Source organism: Delphinapterus leucas, chromosome 8 (genome assembly GCF_059928025.1).
Source record: "Delphinapterus leucas isolate spDelLeu-1000000601 "Yukka" chromosome 8, BTC_Dleu_Yukka2, whole genome shotgun sequence".
Lineage (NCBI taxonomy): Eukaryota > Metazoa > Chordata > Mammalia > Artiodactyla > Monodontidae > Delphinapterus > Delphinapterus leucas.
Window position 1 is genome coordinate 48,093,456 of NC_143136.1, and position 22,603 is coordinate 48,116,058.

General features: G+C 36.5%; 1 protein-coding gene across 1 annotated transcript in view; it reads right to left on the reverse strand.

Annotated features, from left to right (window-relative positions):
• The window catches only part of FSIP2 (fibrous sheath interacting protein 2), a 126,037-nt gene that overhangs the window by 77,458 nt on the left and 25,976 nt on the right, over positions 1 to 22,603 (reverse strand). Inside the window, exon 10 of the mRNA XM_089915916.1 lies at positions 17,897 to 18,012. Within this exon, the coding sequence (XP_089772042.1) occupies positions 17,897 to 18,012 (116 nt within the window). The remainder of the gene's footprint in view (positions 1 to 17,896; positions 18,013 to 22,603) is intronic.

The window sequence follows — 22,603 nt, forward strand, 5'->3', positions numbered from 1 at the left end:
CCAGTCAAACCCTCTATCAAAGGGATAGGGCATACACTGAGAAAAGAGGTGGCAGTCATCCATACTAAAAACAGCCCTTGCACCAAAAACAAAACAAAACAAAACAAAAAAACCCCATTAAACCCAAGCAGGCTACATAGGGATGTTCCCACATAAAAATAGCCCTCCAAACTCTGAGGGTCTGGCATCAGGAGGAAGAACCTCCAGAGAATTTAGCCTTGAAGCCCAGCAGGGCTTGAGTGCAGGTGCTCCACTCTTGGAGGGTGCACACAAGGTTTCATGTGCACTGGGACTCAGCATAAAGCAGTACCTCCATAGGAACGTGGGCTAGATCTACCTAAGGGTCTTGGAGGGTCTCCTGGGGAGATGGGGGTTGGTTGGCTGTACCTCACTGTGTGGGCAAGGGAACTGGTAGCAGAGGCCCCAGAGAATATTAATTGGCGTGAGCTCTCTTGGAGGTCCCCATTTTGGCACCAAGAACCAACCCCACCCAACAGCCTGCAGGCTCCAGTGCTGGAATGCCTCAGGCCAAACAACCAGCAAGACAGGAACACAACCCTACCCATCAGCAGACAGGCTGCCTAAAGTTGTACTAAGCTCACAGACACCCCAAAACACACCCCGGACATGGCCCTGCCCACCAGAGGGACAACACGCAGCTCCACCCACCTGAGGGCAGGCACCTGTCCCCCCCACCAGGAAGCCTGGACCAACCTCACCCACCAAGGGGCAGATACCAGAAGCAAGAGGAACTATGATCCTGCAGCCCATGGAAAGGAGACCACAAACACAGTAACTTATAAAGAATTAGATGACAGAAATATGTTGCAGAAGGAGCAAGATATAAACCTACAAGACCAAATAAATGAAGAGGAGATAGGAAATCTACCTGAAAAAGAATTCAGAGTAATGATAGTAAAGATGATCTAAAATCTCAGAAAAAGAATGGAGGATCAGATCGAGATGATACAAGAAATATTTAACAAAGACCTAGAAAAACTAAAGAACAAACAATCAGAAATGAATACAATAACTGAAATGAAAAATACACAAGAAGGAACTGATAGGAGAATAAATGAGGAAGAAGAATGGATAAGTGAGCTAGAAGATAGAATGGTGGAAATCACTGCTGTAGAATAGAATAAAGAAAAAAGAATGAAAAGAAATGAGGACAGTCTCAGAGACCTCTGGGACAACATTAAACACACCAACATTTGAATTATAGTGGTGCCAGAAGAAGAGAAAGAGACTGAGAAAATATTTGAAGAGGTTAGAGTAGAAAAATTCCCTAACATGGGAAAGGAAATAGTCACCCAAGTCCAGGAAGCACAGAGAGTCCCATACAGTATAAACCCAGGAAGGAACATGCTCAGACACATATTAATCAAATGAACAAAAATTAATACAAAGAAAAAATATTGAAAGCAACAAGGGAAAATCAACAAACAACATACAAGGGAATCCCCAATGGTTATCAGCTGATTTTTCAGCGGAAACTCTGCAGGCCAGAATGGAGTGGCAGGATATGTTTAAAGTGATGAAAGGGAAAAAGCTACAGCCAAGAATACTCTACCCAGCAAGGCTCTCATTCAGATTCGATGGAGAAATCAAAAGCTTTACAGACAAGCAATGGCTAAGAGAATTCAGCACCACCAAACCAGCTTTACAACAAATGCTAAAGGAACTTCTCTAGGCAGGTGAGGTTAAAAAGAAAAAAAAAAAAAAAAAGGCCACAACTAGGAACAAGAAAATCACAAATTGGAAAGTACACTGGTAAAAGCAAACCTACAGTAAAAGTAGGAAATCATCGATACACAAATATGATATCAAAACCAGCAAACATGAGGAGAGTACAAATACAGGAAATGGGAATTACATTTGAAATTGAGAGACCAGCAACTTAAAACAAACTTGTATATATATATAGACTGCTACATCAAAACCTCATGGGAAATGCAAACCAAAAAATAGATACACACACAAAAAAGAAAAAGCAACCCAAACACAACACTACAGATGGTCATCAAACCACAAGAGAACAAAAGAGGAAGGGATGGAAAAAGACCTACAAAAACAAATTCAAAACAATTAAGAAAATGGTAATAGGAACGTACATATCAATAATTACCTAAAATGTAAATGGATTAAATGCTCCAACCAATAGACACAGAATGGCTGAATAGATACAAAACAAGACCTGTGTATATGCTGTCTATAAGAGACCAACTTCAGACCTGGGACACACACAGACTGAAAGTGAGGGGATGGAAAAAGATATTCCATGCAAATGGAAATCAAAGAAAGCTGAAGTAGCAATACTCATATCAGACAAAATAGACTTTAAAATAAGAGACAAGGAAGGACACTACATAATGATCAAGGGATCATTCCAAGAAGAAGATATAACAATTATAAATATATATGCACCCAACATAGGAGTACCAATATATAAAGCAAATGCTAATGGCCATAAAAAGGAAATCAAAAGTAACACAATAATAGTGGGGGACTTTAAGACCCCACTTACACTAATAGCAGATCATTCAGACAGAAAATTAATAAGGAAACACAAGCCTTAAATGACACATTAGACAAGATAGACTTGATATTTATAGAACATTCCATCCCAAACCAGCAGAATACACTTTCTTCTCAAGTGCACATGGAACATTCTCCAGGATAGATCACACCTTGGGTCACAAATCAAGCCTTGAAAATTGAAATCATATCAAGCATCTTTTCTGACCACAACGCTATGAGTTTAGAAATCAATTACAGGAAAAAAAAACCTATAAAAACCACAAACACATGGAGGCTAAACAATATGTTACTAAACAACCAATGGGTCACTGAAGAAATCAAAGAGGAAATCAAATAATACCTAGAGACAAATGACAACAAAAGAAAGAGAATCCAAAACCTATGGGATACAGCAAAGGGAGTTCTATGATGGAAGTTTATAGCAATACAATCTTACCTCAGAAAACAAATCTCAAACAACCTAACCTTACACCTAAAGCAACTAGAGAAACAAGAACAAACAAAGCCCAAAGTTAGTAGAAGGAAAAGAAATAATAAAAATAAGAGCAGAAATAAATGAAATGGAGATAAAAAAACAGCAGTAAAGATCAATGAAATTAAAAGCTAGTTCTTTTGGAACAACAAAACTGATAAACCTTTAGCTATTACTCATCAAGAAAAAAAGGGAGAGGGCTCCAATCAATAAAATTAGAAATGAAAAAAGGAAGTTACAACTGACACCACAGGAATACAAAGGATCATAAGAGACTATTACAAGCAACCGTACACAAATAAAATGGACAACCTAGAAGAAACAAATTCTTAGATAGGTACAACCTTCCAATACTGAACCAGGAAGAAATAGAATATATGAACAGACCAATCACAAGTACTGAAATTGAAACTATGATTAAAAAACTTGCAGCGAACACTAGTCCAGGAACAGATAGCTTCACAGGGGAATTCTGTAAAACATTTAGAGAAAAGTTAACACCTACCTTCTGGAACTCTTCAAAAATTGCAGAGGAAGGGAAGGAGTACTTCCCAAGCTCATTGTATGAAGCCACCATCACTCTGATACCAAAACCAGACAAAGATGTCACACACAAAAAAAATTACAGGCCCATATCACCTATGAACATAGATGCAAAAATCCTCAACAAAATACTAGCCAACCAAATCCAACAACACATTAAAAGCATCATACACCATGATCAAGTGGGATTTATCTCAGGGATGCAAGGATTCTCAATATATGCAAACCAATCAATGTGATACACTGTATTAACAAATTGAAGAATAAAAACCGTATGATCATCTCAATAGATGAAGAAAAAGCTTCTGACAAATTTCAACACCAATTTATGATAAAAACTCTCCATAAAGTGGGCATAGAGAGAACCTACTTTAACATAATAAAGGTCATATTCAACAAACCCACAGCAAACATCATTCTCAATGACAAAAACTGAAACCATTTCCTCTAAGGTCAGGAACAAGACAAGGATGTCCACTCTTGCCACTACTATTCAACATAGTTTTGGAAGTCCTAGCCACACAATCAGTGAAGAAAACGAAATAAAAGGAATCCAGATTGGAAAAGAAGAAGTAAAACTGTCACTGTTTGCAGATAACATGATATTATACAAAGAAAACCCTAAAGATGCTACCAGAAAAGTACTAGAGCTTATCAATGAATTCTGTAAAGTTGCACGATACATAATACACAGAAATCTCTTGCATTTCTATACACTAATAATGAAAGATCAGAAAGATAAATTAAGGAAACAATCCCATTTATCATCACATCAAGACAAATAAAATAAAATACCTAGGAATAAACTTACCTAAGGAGGCAAATGCTTGTACTCAGAAAAAGTACTGAGTATAAGGTACTGACAAAAGAAACCAAAGATGACACAAACAGATGGAGAGATATACCATGTTCCTGGATTGGAAGAATCAATATTGTGAAAATAACTATACTACCCAAAGCAATCTACAGATTCAATGCAATCCCTATCAAATTACCAATGACATTTTTGACAAAATTAGAAAAACGGTTACAATTTGTATGGAAACAAGAAAGACCCCGAATAGCTAAAGCAATCTTGAGAAAGAAAGATGGAGCTGGAGTAATCACACTCCCTGATGTCAGGCTATACTGCAAAGCCACAGTAATCAAAACAGTATGGTACTGGCACAAAAAAAGAAATATAGATCAGTGGAACAGGATAGAAAGCCCAGAAATAAACCCACGCACCTGTGGTCACCTAACCTATGGCAAAGGAGGCAAGAATATACAATGGAGAAAATACAGTCTTTTCAATAAGTGGTGCTGTGAAACTGTAAACAAAATGAAATGACAACCTACAGAATGGGAGAAAATATCTGCAAATGATGCGACCAACAAGGGGTTAATATCCAAAATATACAGACAGCTCTTGCAGCTCAGTATCAAAAACACGAACAACCCAATCAAAAAATGGGCGTAAGATCTAAATAGACATTTCTCCAAAGAAAACATGTCAATGGCCAAATAGCACATGGAAATATGCTCAACCTCACTAATTATTAGAGGAATGCAAATCAAAACTACAAGAAGATATCACCTCAAACTGGTCTGAGTGCCCATCATCAAAAAATCTGCAAACAATAAATGCTGGAGAGGAGGTGGAGAAAAGGGAACCCTCTTGCACTGTTGATGGGAATGTAAACTGGTACAGCCACTATGGAGAACAGTATGGATGTTACTTAAAAAACTAAAAATAGATTTACCATATGATCCAGCAATCCCACTCCTGGGCATATATCTGGAGAAAACCATAGTTCAAAAAGATACATGTACCCCAGTGTTCACTGCAGCACTATTTACAATAGTCAGGACATGGAAACATAAATGTCCATCAACAGAGAAATGGATAAAGAAGATGTGGTACATATATACAATGGAATATTCTCAGCCATAAAAAAGAACTAACGTCATTTGCAGCAACAGGTATGGACCTAGAGATTGTCATACTGAGTGAAGTCAGACAGAGAAAGACAAATATCATATGATAGCACTTATATGTGGGATCTAAAAAAAAAAAGGTACAAATGAACCTATTTACAAAACAGAAATAGTCACAGGTGTAGAAAACAAACTTGTGATTACTATGGGGTAAAGGGGGGGAAGGGATAAACTGAGAGACTTGGATTGATATATACACAGTGTGTGTGTGTATATATATATGGATAACTATATATATATAATAGATAACTAATAAGGACATACTGTATATGACAGGGAACTCTACTCAGTACTCTGTAATGTATAATGGCCTATATAGGAAAAGAATCTAAAAAAGAGTGAATATATGTATATGTATAACTGACTCACTCTGCTGTACACCTGAAACTAACACCGTATTTTAAATCAATTATACTCTAGTAAAAATTTAAAAAGGAAAAAAATGTTCTCAGGCAAACAGTTATTCATGTGGGGAGGAAGGCAAGGGAGATAACAGTTTTACACTGAGAGGACCTGAAGGGGAGCTCTACTGGTAGACTGGTTTTGCTGTAGGTCCTTAAGGTAAGAAGGGGCTACAAATTATACCTGAGGGGAGGTACAGGAATTTTCTCTTTACAGAGGGTTATTTATGATTCTATTCATACTGTTCCCCTTATGCAGAAATAATTGTGGTTTCCTCTACTTGCTGATTTCCTGCTAATACCTAGGCCTAACAGCTAAGGTCATTAAAAAAAGTATGACCAAGTAGAGAAAATTAAAAACTCACTTAAGAGGAACCCAGAAATCATAGGGCTAAGAACTACATGTGACATTGTCAAAAGCAAAACTGATGAAAGACTCAAGCTATGCCCATTCACTGCATATTGCCTATGGCTGATTTACAGCTACAGTGGCAGAGGTGAATAGTTGCAATAGAGACTTCATGGCTGGCTAACACATGAATTAAAACCTTAGGTCTCTCAAATAAAGAATAGACATTTTTTTGGTATATCTGTGGAACATTAAAAAATATCAATACATATTTGGCCACGAAGAAAACTTAACTTCAATGAAGAGAGATTTAAAGGCTATATTTTCTGATACTAATTCAAAGAAATTAAAAATAAGAATGTTACCAAAATTATTTATTAGAAATTTAAATATATACACAGATATCTGTTTTGAAAGAGAATTTAAGAGGGGAAGTAAAATCTATGTGTAAACCAATAAAAAACAGAGCAATTTACATCAAAATCTACAGTTGTGAGCTACACTCACAGGAAAATGTTTAGCATAGAGGGTATTATTATTAGAATAAAAAACAAAACAAAATTCCACAGTTTTGGAAGACAGAGTTAATAGCTTGGCTGGGAATGCTCTGTCCTTATCTCTATGGATAAATGGATGTTTGACTTTGACTTCATTAAATTTACTTTTTGCTTATTTACTTTTTAAATTACAATTGATTTACAGTATTTCCTTAGTCTCAGGTGTATAGTAATTCAGTTATATATATATTTCCAGATTATATTCCATTATAGATTACAAAATAGTGAATTTAATTCTTCATGCTATACAGTAAATCCTTGTTGCTTACGTATAGTAGTTTGTATCTGTTAATCCCATACTCCTCTCATTTGTCTCTCCTTCCCTCCCTTCTCCCCTTTGGAAACCATATATTTGTTATCTATCTCTGTGTGACTGTTGTAGTTTTGTATATAGAAGTGATTCTGCTGTATCCCATAGATTTTGTATGGTTGTGAGTTCATTTTTGTTTATCTTGAGGTATTTTCTGATGTCTTCTTTGATTTCATCATTGACCTATTGGTTTTTTAGTATCATGTTGTTTAGTCTCCATTAGTGTTCATTCTTTTCCCATTTTTCTTTCTGTGGTTGATTTCTGGTTTCATACTATTGTGGTCAGAAAAGATGCTTGAAATAATATCTACCCTCTCAAATTTGTTGGAGCTTGTTTGGTTACCTTAGTATGTGGTCTATTCTAGAGATTTACATGCATGCTTGAGAAGAATATGTAGTCTTTTTTTTTTTTTTTTTTTTTGGATGTAGTATCCTATAGATGTCAATTAAGTCAAACTTGTCTACTGTGTCAATGTAGGACCTCCATTGCATTACTGATTTTTTGAGAAGGTAAATATCTGAAATAAACACCTTAGCTTTAACAGCTCAAGGAACTAATTAAAGAAGGACAAACTAAGCCCAAAGATAATAGATGGAACGTAGTAACAAAGATCAGAGTGGAAATAAATGAAATAGAGCCTAAAAAGAAAATAGGAAAGATTAATAAAAATAAGTACTTTTTAAAAAAGATTAACAAAATAGACAAAACTTTAGCTTGACTTAACAGGAAAAAAAAGGGGGAAAGACACAAAATTAGAAATGAAAAAGACATTACAGTTGATACCACATAAAGTCAAAGGATAATAAAAAACTACCATGAATAATTATATCCCAACAAATTAGATAACCTAGAAGAACTGGATAAATTCTTATAAACGTCCAACCTACCAAGACGGAATTATAAAGAAGTTGAATATCTGACAGACCAATTACTAATAAGGAGATTGAATCAGTAATCAAAAACCTTCCACACAGGGAACTATATTCAATATCCTATGATAAACCGTAATGGAAAATTATATAAAAAAAGAACGTATATATGTGTATAACTGAGTCACTCTGCTGTACGGAAGAGAGTGGCACAACACTGTAAATCAAGTATAGTTCAATGAAAAAAATTAAAACCTTCCAGCAAAGAAAAGTGCAGGACCAGATGGTTTCACTGGTGAATTGACCAAACATTTAAAGATGATGAATTAATACAAATCCTTATCAAACTCTTCCAAAAAAAAAAACCAAAAGAACCCCAAACCCAGAAGATGAGGGATCAGTTCAAAATTCATTATACAAGGCCAGCATTACTGAGATATCAAAGCCAGACAAGGACACTACAAGGAAAAAAAAAAAAAAAGCTATAGGCCAACATCCCTGATGAACATAGATGCAAAAATTCAAAACAAAATATTAGCAAACCAGAGGGGGGACCTTGAAGATGGCGTAAGAGTAAGACGCAGAGATCACCTTCCTCCCCACAGATATACCAGAAATACATCTACACGTGGAACAACTCCTACAGAACACCTACTGAAGGCTGGCAGAAGACCTCAGACCTCCCAAAAGGCAAGAAACTCCCCACGTACCTGGGTAGGGCAAAAGAAAAAAAGAAAAAACAGAGACAAAAGAATAGGGATGGGACCTGCACCAGTGGGAGGGAGCTGTGAAGGAGGAAAGGTTTCCACACACTAGGAAGCCCCTTCGCGGGCGGAGACTGCGGGAGGCGGAGTGGGGAGCTTCGCAGCTGCGGAGGAGTGCACAGCAACACGGGGGCGGAGGGCAAAGCGGCGAGATTCCCGCACAGAGGATCGGTGCCGACCGGCACTCACAAGCCCGAGAGGCTTGTCTGCTCACCCGCCGCGGCGGGCGGGGCTGGGAGCTGAGGCTCGGAGCGCAGGGAGAGGACTGGGGTTGGCGGCTTGAATATAGCCTGAAGGGGTTAGTGCACCACGGCTAGCCGGGAGGGAGTCTGGGGAAAAGTCTGCACCTGCCGAAGAGGCAAGAGACTTTTTCTTCCCTCTTTGTTTCCTGGTGCGCGAGGAGAGGGGTTTAAGAGCGCTGCTTAAAGGAACTCCAGAGACGGGAGCGAGCCGCGGCTAAAAGCGCGAACCCCAGAGACGGGTGGGAGACGCTAAGGCTGCTGCTGCCGCCACCAAGGGGCCTATGCGTGAGCACAGGTCACTATCCACACCCCTCTTCCGCGGAGCCTGTGCAGCCCGCCACTGCCAGGTTCCCGGGATCCAGGGACAACTTCCCCGGAAGAACACATGGTGGGCCTCAGGCTGGTGCAACATCACGCCGGCCTCTGCTGCCACAGGCCAGCCCCACACGCAGTGCCCCTCCCTCCCCCCCAGCCTGAGTGCGCCAGAGCCCCCGAATCAGCGGCTCCTTTAACCCCGTCCTGTCTGAGCAAAAAACAGATGCCCTCCAGCGACCTACATGCAGAGGCAGGGCCAAATCCAAAGCTAAGCCCCTGTGAGCTGTGAGAGCAAAGAAGAGAAAGGGAAATCTCTCCCAGCAGCCTCAGAAACAGCGGATTAAAGCTCCACAATCAACTTGATGTACCTGCCTCTGTGGAATACATGAATAGACAACGAGTCATCCCAAATTGAGGAGGTGGGCTTCGAGAGCAAGATCTATGATTTTTTCCCGTTTTCCTCTTTTTGTGAATGTGTAGGTGTATGCTTCTGTGTGAGACCTTGTCTGTATAGTTTTGCTTCCACCATTTGTCTTAGGGTTCTATCCGTCCATGGTTTTTAAAAAAATTTTTTTTTCTTATTAATTATAATTTTAATAACTTTATTATACTTTACCTTCTTTCTTTCTTTCCTTCCTTCCTTCCTTCCCTCTTTTAGTCAACGAATCATCCCAAATTGAGGAGGTGATCTCTGAGAGCAAGATTTATGATTTTTTTCCCCTTTACCTCTTTTTGTGAGGGTGTATGTATATGCTGCTGTGTAAGATTTTGTCTGTATAGCTTTGCTCCCAACATTTGTCCTAAGGTTCTATCCGTCCCTTTTTTTTCTATATAATTATTTTTTAATTCAATAACTTTATTATACTTTATTTTATTTTATTGTATCTTCTTTCTTTCTCTATTTTCCTTCCTTCCCTCCTTACCTTCCTTCCTCCCTCCCTTTCTTTCTCTTTCTTTCTTTCTTTCTTTTTCTTTCTTTCTTCCTTCCTTCCTTCCTGCCTTCCCTCCTTTCTTTCTTTATACTTCTACTAATTCTCTCTACTTTTTCTCCCTTTTATTCTGAGCCGTGTGGATGAAAGGCTCTTGGTGCTGCAGCCAGGAGTCAGGTCTCTGCCTCTGAGGTAGGAGAGCCAACTTCAGGACACTGGTCAGCAAGAGACCTCCCAGCTCCACATAATATCAAATGGTGAAAATCTCCCAGAGACCTCCATCTTAACACCAGCACCCAGCTTCACTCAACGACCAGCAAGCTACAGTGCTGGACAACCTATGCCAAACAACCAGCAAAACAGGAACACAACCCCACCCATTAGCAGAGAAGCTGCCTAAAATCATAATAAGGCCACAGACACCCCAAAACACGCCACCAGACGTGAAACTGCCCACTAGAGAGACAAGATCCAGCCTCATGCACCAGGACACAGGCACTAGTCCCCTCCACCAGGAAGCCTACACAACCAACTGAACCAATCTTAGCCAGTGGAGACAGACATCAAAAACAGCGGGAACTACAAACCTGCAGCCTGCAAAAAGGAGACCCCAAACACAGTAGGATAAGCAAAATGAGAAGACAGAAAAACACACAGCAGATAAATGAACAAGATAAAAATGCACCAGACCTAACAAATGAAGAGGAAATAGGCAGTCTACCTGAAAAAGAATTCAGAATAATGATAGTAAGGATGATCCAAAATCTTGGAAATAGAATGGACAAAATGCAAGAAACAGTTAACAAGGACCTAGAAGAAATAAAGATGAAACAAGCAATGATGAACAACACAATAAATGAAATTAAAAATACTCTAGATGGGATCAATAGCAGAATAACTGAGGCAGAAGAACGGATAAGTGACCTGGAAGATAAAATAGTGGAAATAACTACTGCAGAGTAGAATAAAGAAAAAAGAATGAAAAGAACTGAGGACAGTCTCAGAGACCTCTGGAACAACATTAAACGCACCAACATTCGAATTATAGGGGTTCCAGAAGAAGAAGAGAAAAAGAAAGGGACTGAGAAAATATGTGAAGAGATTATAGTTGAAAACTTCCCTAATATGGGAAAGGAAATAGTTAATCAAGTCCAGGAAGCACAGAGAGTTCCATACAGGATAAATCCAAGGAGAAATACGCCAAGACACATATTAATCAAACTGTCAAAAATTAAATACAAAGAAAGCATATTAAAAGCAGCAAGGGAAAAACAAGAAATAACACACAAGGGAATCCCCATAAGGTTAACAGCTGATCTCTCAGCAGAAACCCTACAAGCCCGAAGGGAGTGGCAGGACATACTGAAAGTGATGAAGGAGAAAAACCTGCAACCAAGACTACTCTACCCAGCAAGGATCTCATTCAGATTTGAAGGAGAAATTAAAACCTTTACAGACAAGCAAAAGCTGAGAGAGTTCAGCACCACCAAACCAGTTTTACAACAACTGCTAAAGGAACTTCTCTAGGCAAGAAACACAAGAGAAGGAAAAGACCTACAATAACGAACCCAAAACAATTAAGAAAATGGGAATAGGAACATACATATCGATAATTACCTTAAATGTACATGGACTAAATGCTCCCACCAAAAGACACAGATTGGCTGAATGGATACAAAGACAAGACCCTTATATATGCTGTCTACAAGAGACCCACTTCAGACCTAGAGACACATACAGACTGAAAGTAAGGGGATGGAAAAAGATATTCCATGCAAATGGAAACCAAAAGCAAGCTGGAGTAGCAATTCTCATATCAGACAAAATAGACTTTAAAATAAGGACGATTAGAAGAGACAAAGAAGGACACTACATAATGATCAAGGGATCGATCCAAGAAGAAGATATAACAATTGTAAATATTTATGCACCCAACATAGGAACACCTCAATACATAAGGCAAATACTAACAGCCATAAAGGGGGAAATCGACAGTAACACATTCATAGTAGGGGATTTTAACACCCCACTTTCACCAATGGACAGATCATCCAAAATGAAAATAAATAAGGAAACACAAGCTTTAAATGATACATTAAACAAGATGGACTTAACTGATATTTATAGGACACTCCATCCAAAAACAACAGAATACACATTTTTCTCAAGTGCTCATGGAACATTCTCCAGGAAAGATCATATCTTGGGTCACAAATCAAGCCTTGGTAAATTTAAGAAAACTGAAATTATATCAAGTATCTTTTCCGGCCACAATGCCATAAGACTAGATATCAATTACAGGAAAAGATCTGTAAAAAATACAAACACATGGAGGCTAAACAATACACTACTTAACAATGAAGTGATCACTGAAGAAATCAAAGAGGAAATAAAAAAATACCTAGAAACAAATGACAATGGAGACACAACGATCCAAAACATATGGGATGCAGCAAAAGCAGTTCTAAGGGGGAAGTTTATAGCAATACAAGCCCACCTTAAGAAGCAGGAAACATCTCGAATAAACAACCTAACCTTGCACCTCAAGCAATTAGAGAAAGAAGAACAAAAAAAACCCAAAGCTAGCAGAAGGAAAGAAATCATAAAAATCAGATCAGAAATAAATGAAAAAGTAATGAAGGAAACAATAGCAAAGATCAATAAAACTAAAAGCTGGTTCTTTGAGAAGATAAACAAAATAGATAAACCACTAGCCAGACTCATCAAGAAAAAAAGGGAGAAGACTCAAATCAACAGAATTAGAAATGAAAAAGGAGAAGTAACAACTGACACTGCAGAAATAAAAAAAATCATGAGAGATTACTACAAGCAACTCTATGCCAATAAAATGGACAATCTGGAAGAAATGGACAAATTCTTAGAAAGGCACAACCTGCCAAGACTGAATCAGGAAGAAATAGAAAATATGAACAGACCAATCACAAGCACTGAAATTGAAACTGTGATTAAAGATCTTCCAACAAACAAAAGCCCAGGACCAGATGGCTTCACAGGTGCATTCTATCAAACATTTAGAGAAGAGATAACACCTATCCTTCTCAAACTCTTCCAAAATATAGTAGAGGGATGAACACTCCCAAACTCATTCTACGAAGCCACCATCACCCTGATACCAAAACCAGACAAGGATGTCACAAAGAAAGAAAACTACAGGCCAATATCACTGATGAACATAGATGCAAAAATCCTCAACAAAATACTAGCAAACAGAATCCAACAGCACGTTAAAAGGATCATACAACATGATCAAGTGGGGTTTATTCCAGGAATTCAAGGATTCTTCAATATACACAAATCTATCAATGTGATAAACCATATTAACAAATTGAAGGAGAAAAACCCTGTGATCATCTCAATGGATGCAGAGAAAGCTTTTGACAAAATTCAACACCCATTTATGATAAAAACCCTGCAGAAAGTAGGCATAGAGAGAACTTTCCTCAACATAATAAAGGCCATATATGACAAGCCCACAGCCAACATCATCTTCAATGGTGAAAAACTGAAGGCATTTCCACTAAGATCAGGAACAAGACAAGGTTGCCCACTCTCACCACTCTTATTCAACATAGTTTTGGAAGTTTTAGCCACAGCAATCAGAGAAGAAAAGGAAATAAAAGGAATCCAAATCAGAAAAGAAGAAGTAAAGCTGTCACTGTTTGCAGATGACACGATACTATACATAGAGAATCCTAACGATGCTACCAGAAAACTGCTAGAGCTAATCAATGAATCTGGTAAAGTAGCAGGATACAAAATTAATGCACAGAGATCTCTGGCATTCCTATATACTAATGATGAAAAATCTGAAAGTGAAATAAAGAAAACACTCCCATTTACCATTGCAACAAAAAGAATAAAATATCTAGGAATAAACCTACCTAAGGAGACAAAATATCTGTATGCAGAAAATTATAAGACACTGATGAAATAAATTAAAGATGATACAAATAGATGGAGAGATATACCATGTTCTTGGATTGAAAGAATCAACATTGTGAAAATGACTCTACTACCCAAAGCAATCTATAGATTCAATGCAATCCCTATCAAACTACCACTGGCATTTTTCACAGAACTAGAACAAAAAATTGCACAATTTGTATGGAAACACAAAAGACCCCAAATAGCCAAAGCAATCTTGAGAACGAAAAAAGGAGCTGGAGGAATCAGGCTCCCTGACTTCAGACTATACTACAAAGCTACAGTAATCAAGACAGTATGGTACTGGCACAAAAACAGAAAGATAGATCAATGGAACAGGATAGAAAGCCCAGAGATAAATCCACGCACATATGGTCACCTTATCCTTGATAAAGGTGGCAGGAAGGTACAGTGGAGAAAGGACAGCCTCTTCAATAAGTGGTGCTGGGAAAACTGGACAGATACATGTAGAAGTATGAGATTAGATCACTCCCTAAAACCATACACAAAAATAAGCTCAAAATGGATTAAAGACCTAAATGTAAGGCCAGAAACTATCAAACTCTTAGAGGAAAACATAGGCAGAACACTCTATGACATAAATCACAGCAAGGTCCTTTCTGACCCACCTCCTAGAGTAATGGAAATAAAAACAAAAATAAACAAATGGGACCTAATGAAACTTCAAAGTTTTTGCACAGCAAAGGAAACCATAAACAAGACCAAAAGACAACCCTCAGAATGGGAGAAAATATTTGCAAATGAAGCAACTGACAAAGGATTAATCTCCAAAATTTACAAGCAGCTCATGCAGCTCAATAACAAAAAAACAAACAACCCAATCCAAAAGTGGGCAGAAGACCTAAATAGACATTTCTCCAAAGAAGATATACAGGCTGCCAACAAACACATGAAAGAATGCTCAACATCATTAATCATTAGAGAAATGCAAATCAAAACTACAATGAGATATCATCTCACACCAGTCAGAATGGCCATCATCAAAAAATCTAGAAACAATAAATGCTGGAGAGCGTGTGGAGAAAAGGGAACACTCTTGCACTGCTGGTGGGAATGTGAATTGGTTCAGCCACTATGGAGAACAGTATGGAGGTTCCTTAAAAAGCTACAAATAGAACTACCATATGACCCAGCAATCCCACTACTGGGCATACACCCTGAGAAAACCAAAATTCAAAAAGAGTCATGTACCAAAATGTTCATTGCAGCTCTATTTACAATAGCCCGGAGATGGAAATAACCTAAGCGCCCATCATCGGATGAATGGATAAAGAAGATGTGGCACATATATACAATGGAATATTACTCAGCCATAAAAAGAAATGAAATTGAGCTATTTGTAATGAGGTGGATAGACCTAGAGTCTGTCATACAGAGTGAAGTCAGTCAGAAAGAAAAAGACAAATACTGTATGCTAACACATATATATGGAATTTAAGAAAAAAAAGGATGTCATGAAGAACCTAGGGGTAAGACAGGAATAAAGACACAGACCTACTGGAGAACGGACTTGAGGATATGGGGAGGGGGAAGGGTGAGCTGTGACAGGGCGAGAGAGAGGCATGGACATATACACACTAACAAACGTAAGGTAGATAGCTAGTGGGAAGCAGCCGCATGGCACAGGGATATCGGCTCGGTGCTTTGTGACCGCCTGGAGGGGTGGGATAGGGAGGGTGGGAGGGAGGGAGATGCAAGATGGAAGAGATATGGGAACATATGTATATGTATAACTGATTCACTTTGTTATAAAGCAGAAACTAACACACCATTGTAAAGTAATTATACCCCAATAAAGATGTTAAAAAAATAAACAGGAAAGGTAAAAGCTAAAAAAAAAAAACTAGCAAAGCAATTCATTAGTACATTAAAAGAATCATATGCCAGGATCGAGTGGGATTTATCCCTGTGATGCAAGAATGGTTCAATATATGCAAGTGGTTAACTGTAATACACCACATTAACAAACAGATCTGTGTTTTAGAAAGATTGCTTTACACCAAAATGTAGGGTGGATTAAAAAGAGGAAGAAGAGTTTGGAGGAAGGTTACTGAAATAGTCAAGGATGGAGGAAAGGAAGGCAGCAGTTGTGGGAATGCAAAAGAGAGGGAAAGAGGAATTAAGGAGGTAGATTAGACAGAGAGTGGCAACTTGGGGATACAAAATTCAAGAAAGAGGAAGAATCAAAGATAAGTCAAGTTTTGTGCCTGGGTAAAAACAGGATCAAGAAGTTGAAAAATTTGATTTTTGTATTGAATTTGAGGTGGTCATTGGCCACTGGATGGAGGTGTCTAGTATTTTCTATGTGTGTATATAGGTTTTGCATGAGTGTTATTAGTGACTTCCAAAAATCTAACAAGGTGCAGAAAATCTTAGTTATTGTATATTCCATTCAAGGGGAGATGGGAAATAGGATGTATTGTCTGTGGGGAATAGATGGCAGTGCAGTATGAGGACCTTCCTGGGCATATTTCTCTGTATTATAACCTACTGAACCATAGTATGTCAGTACCTTACTCTACCTATCACTATAAACAGCTACAGCAGAGACTCTAACTTTTCCACACTTTGCAAATTTCAAAAGTCATACTTATCAAGCAATCATTCAAACATATAGGCTAATTATAACATCAAAATTCGTAAACAGTTTTATACCATGCTTTATTTTCCAAAATAACCATGGTTTTTAAAATCCATGGTATAACAAGTAACTTGAGAAACCATATGGTGAAACCATAATTAGGTACTTAACAAACAACAGAACAATTATGAATGTTTTTTATTTTCTTACCTCTATTATCAAAAACACTTGATTTTTTATTTGTCTCTCCATCTTTCTATATGGTACAACATTAAAGATAAAAACATTCATTAGTAACTTCACTTCTGAAAGATTTTGCCTTCTACCAATCAACCAAATTAATACAGATTTTCTTCCCTTTTATCTTCTAACTCTCTCACGAAAATTGTCTCAGGGACAATACTTATTACCAACCTCCTAGGACACCTTCCACAGGGATCTCAAATTTCACTAGTTCAAAATTGAGTTTAATATGAAGCCACGTACAAACTTTACCCTCTTCTAGTACTCCACATTTTTTTTAAAGACATGGTAATCTATTTAGTGGTTGGTTCTAAAACGTTTAGTCATTCAGTTTGTTTCAGGGAAATACAATCCAACCTATTCTAATCCAATCTAATGCTTTAAGAACACATTGCTAAGAATCAAAATAAAATTTATCATCCCAGACTCTCAATTTACTGTAATAACATTTTTGCATCTGTCTGCCCCATTAGACAATGAGTCCTCAAGGGGAAAGATTATATCTTATTCTTCTTTGTATCCTATGTGACCAATTTATTCATTTTCCCTTCCTTCAGGAAAAAGTCACAGGGCTTTGGCCAACAGTAGATGCTCAATAAATATTAGATATTGCAATTGCTAAATGTTTGTTTGGATTAGTTTCTACTAATGAGAGTGAGTGAGTTTAGCACAAAGGTAACTCAACACATTTAGGGAAAGGGATCAGTTCTCATGAATAGATCCTAATACCCCTAACCAATCCATAACACGGTAGAGAGGGAGATGGTTCACAGAAGTAAAAGTTAACTAGATAAATTAATAATCACCATACAGAAGCTTGAGACATAATTTCATACCTTTTGTTCAATATCATTATCTTGTACATCTGGTTGACAAACAAGAGAAGGTACTGATGTTTTGGCAATATTCTTTGAACTACTTAGAGACCGATGAATGGTGTTTACAAAGGGTCCTAAAAGTAAATGAAAGAAACAGTATAGTTTTTAAAAGAACTCACTGAAGTATAATTTAATGGTTTAATTATAATTGTGTGGTTTAATTATAACTTAATTATAACTTAATTATTTAAATTGAACGGTTTCCTCAATTTAAAAATACATCTATAACTGTGAAGTCATCACTGCAACCAAAATAAAATTTCTAATACCCCTGAAAGTTTTCTCATCCACCTTTGTAATCCATTTATCTCTTTCTTCCCATCCTCAGACAACAGTGCTCTCTACCTCTTACACAAGATTAATCTGAATTTTCTAGAATTTTATATGAATGGGATCATATAGTATGTGATATATAGTATTTTTTGCCTGGCTTCTTTCACTCAGTATTGTATGTTTTAATAATTCATTCCTTTTTTAAAAAATTTCTGAGAAGTATTCCATTGTATGGATATGCTACCATTCTTTATCTATTCACCTGTTGTTTGGGTTGTTTCCAGTTTTGGCAACTTACAAATATTTATGAACTTACCTGCACAAGTTTTTGTGTGGGCACACTTTTTCATTTCTATTGGGTAAATATACCTAGTAGTAGAATGGCTGGGTCATATGGTAAGTATATGTCTAACTTTTAAGAAATGCCAAACTGTTTTCCCAAGTGGCGGTACCATTTCATACCATTCAGCAGTGTGTCAGAGTTTTAATTCTCCCACATCCTTGTCAACACTTAGTAGGCAGAAGAAAGGAAATAAGATCAAAGTGAAAAAGAAATAGAAAAACAAGAGAGAAAAACTAACAGTTGACTCCTTGAGAAGTTCAATAAAACTGATAAAGCCAGACTGACCAGGAAAAAGAGAAGACACAAATTTCCATCATCAGGGAAATTAGAGATAACAGCATAACAGTCTATAGATAATACTAAAAATAACAGATTATGAAAATTTATAGCAATAAACTTATATGAAAGGGACAGATTTTCCTCAAAAACAATCAAATCTCACTCATGAATAAATAGAAAATATGAAGAACCTCATATCTATTAAAGAAATGGAATACATAGTTAAAAACATTTCTACAAAGAAAACTCCAGGCTCAAAAGACTTTACTTCTGAATTACACAAAATACCAAAGGAAGAATTTACACTAATTCTACACAAATTCATCCAGAAAATTGAAGAGGAGTAAACTCCTCTCCCAACTCATACTTTGATACCAGAATCACTCAGAATTAAAAATCATTACAAGACATTACAAGAAAAGAAAAACTCAGTCAATATTCTCCTATGAATAAAGATGCAAGATCTATAAATAAATTGAATCTAACAATATACAATAAAAGATAATACATAATGAATAAGTGAGGCTTATTCCAAGAAAGCAGGGTTAGTTTATCATTCAAAAATAAGCCAAAGTAACTTACCACAGTAAGAGAAAAGAGGAGGAAATGTAGACAATTATCTCAAAGATGAAAGGAAAAACTTGATAAAATTCAACACCCATTCATGATGAAACTTCTTAGTGAATGAGGAGTATGAGGGTATGTCCTTCCTTTGATAAAAGCTATCTTCAAATCTCCAGAACTATAATCTAATTTATATTGATCACTTGGCCTTATATTTTAGAACAAGATCAGGATGTACACAATCACCATTTTGTTCAGCACTGTTCTGGAGGTCCTGGCCAGCAAGAAAAAGAAATGAAAGGTGAACCCAAATAAAATCCCAGCTGACTATGTTGTAGAAATTGGAAAGCTGAAAAGATACATACATGCCAATGTTCACAGCACTGCTATTTACAGTAGTCAAGACATGGAAATAACCCAAGTGCCCATCAAAAAATGATTGGCTTAAGAAGATGTGGTGTATCATGTATGTGTATACACACACACGGAATATTAGGCGACCATAAAAAATAATGAAATATTGCTGTTTGCAGTAACATGGATGGACCTAGAGAATATTATGCTTAGTGCATTAAGTCAGACACAGAAAGACAAATACTATATATCACTTATATGTGGAATCTAAAAAATAATACAAATGAATCTATACAAAAGAGAAATGGACTCACAGACTTAGAAAACAAACTTAATGATTACCAAAGGGGAGAGGGAATAAGGAAGGGACAAATTAGTATTGGATTAATGGATACAAACTATATTCATAAAAGAGATAAGCAACAAGGATTTACTGTATAGCACAGGGAATTATACTCAATATCTTGTAATAACCTATAATGGAATATAATCTGTCAAAAAAAACCCTGAATCATTATGCTGTACACCTGAAACTATTGCAATATTGTAAATCTACTATACTTAAATAAAAAAAATAAAATTTTTATGGAAATGCAAAGGCCCTAGAACAACCAAGTCAACTTAGAAGAACAACAAATGTTGGAGAACTCAAACTGCCAAATTTCAAGACTTATTATAAAGCTACAGTAGTTAAGAGAATGCTATTGAATATACTCACATAAGGACAAATAGACCAATAAAAGAAAAGAGCATGTCCAGAAATAGGTCCAACTATATATGATTACTTCATCTTCTCAAAGATACCAATGAAACTCACTGGTGTTGAAACACCTAAATGTGTACAAGGTAAGACTGGATAGTCCAGTCTTCTCAGATAGCAAGGAAGCTAACAAAAATCACTAGGGTTGTGTCAAAAAGGACTCGAAAGTTATCTTGAAGGGGCCCTCACTGGCCAGAGCTGTCACAATTTCAACATTAGTAAGCACAGTAACAGCAAATTTTAAGCACATAAAATTTATATAAATCTGTGAATTCATAATGAAACAAAACTAATTGCTCACTGTTAGAAGATGCTACTGAAACAATACATTATTTTGAAAACTAATAAATGATGGTAAAATATTAAGCATCAGTCTGCTTTTCTCAAGTATCCTGTATCACAAAGTAACCAAATAGTAGTTGGGGGAAAGTTTCTTTTTATTAGAAATTTTCTAGCTAGTTTACGAAGAAGGAAAAATATCCCAATTTTGTAATGCATAATTAATTTGTGGATCAAGGCCTTGAACATAAATGGCTGCTAATATCACAAAGAGAAATACAATGCAATATTACGTGTCTCCTGATGGAAAGATACACCATCATGTATGCATCAGTCTTGCTAAAGAAACTGAACCTGAAAGTGCATAGATTTAACTAATACTTTACAGGAAATACAGAAGAAATAACATATACCATATAGATGCAATCAGCAAAAATTCAGTAACTGAGGAGCTCAACAAGACAAGCAACTCAATTTCTTCAACAAATAAACTAATTTTAAAGAAGAGGAGGGAGGGAGGGAGGGAAAGAGAGGAATATATGGAAGGAGAACCTATAGATTAAAAGACTCAAAAGACATACAAACTATCACAGTATGTGTCAATGTAGATTCAAAGTAATGTCAAAATACTTTTGTGACATTTATGAGATTACTGGAAAGCTGAATTGTAATTAGATATTTGATTACATTAAGGAATTATTATTTGTGCAATGTGATCATGGTATTGTGCTTACACATTAAAAAAATAATCATCTTTTAGGTACATATTGATATGTTGATGGATGAAAATAATATGTGTGGGATGTGCTTTAAAACAATATGGCAGCAGGGAGAAGTTGAGGGCATAGACAAAACAAAACTGTCCAGGAGTTGCTGAAGCTGAAAGATAGGCACATAAAGATTCTGTTGGTTTTTGCTTATGTTTGAAATGTTTAATAAGGCTAAAAAAAGTCATTAACAAAATTATGGAAATATGTGCCACAAATAAGACAAAAGATTAATGTCTTTGCCATATCAAAGAGAACTCATAGAAATGAACCTCAAATAAAAAGTAACAAAATATACAAACTATAAGGAAAAATGTAACATTTTATTATACTGAACTAAGAACTTCTGTACATCAAAAGATAAAAAAAGAATAGAAACAAATTACAAATTGGAAGAAGATATTGCTATACCGTATATATGTATATAATAGAATGTGTGACCAAAAAACTCTTTCAAATCTGTAAAAGAAAGAAAAATACCCCAATAGGAAAATGGACAAGAGATTTGAAAAAATAATTTCTCAGAAGAGGGAACATGACCCAGAAATCCCATATCGAGGCATATAACCCCTAGAGAATCACCTGTCCATGAATACCAGGAGATATATATGTATAGAATGGTGAAATATTGTTCAAATAACAGATACTTCCACCAAAAGAAAAACATATTAAATTGTGGTGTATTTACACAATGGGATATTCACACAATGGGATAGGATTAGTACTGAAAGGAAGTAAAATGTCAGACAATACATAGGTAAAACTTTTGAAATATAATGCTGAGTATAAAAAGCAAGTCACAAAACACTGTATACAATATCATATCAATTATATTAAAATACCTTAATAATGTTATCTATGTCCATCAGAACCATGGAGAACAACAGTTTTAAAGTTTTTTGGGGAAAAAAAAAAAAGCCTGACAACTTATAATTCGATATCAAGGGTAAATAGTATAATTCAGGAATGAAGGTAAAATAAAAATACTCTCAGGTGAAGGAAAACTAAGATAATTCAGTGCCAGATAATTTGTTCTAAAAGAGATG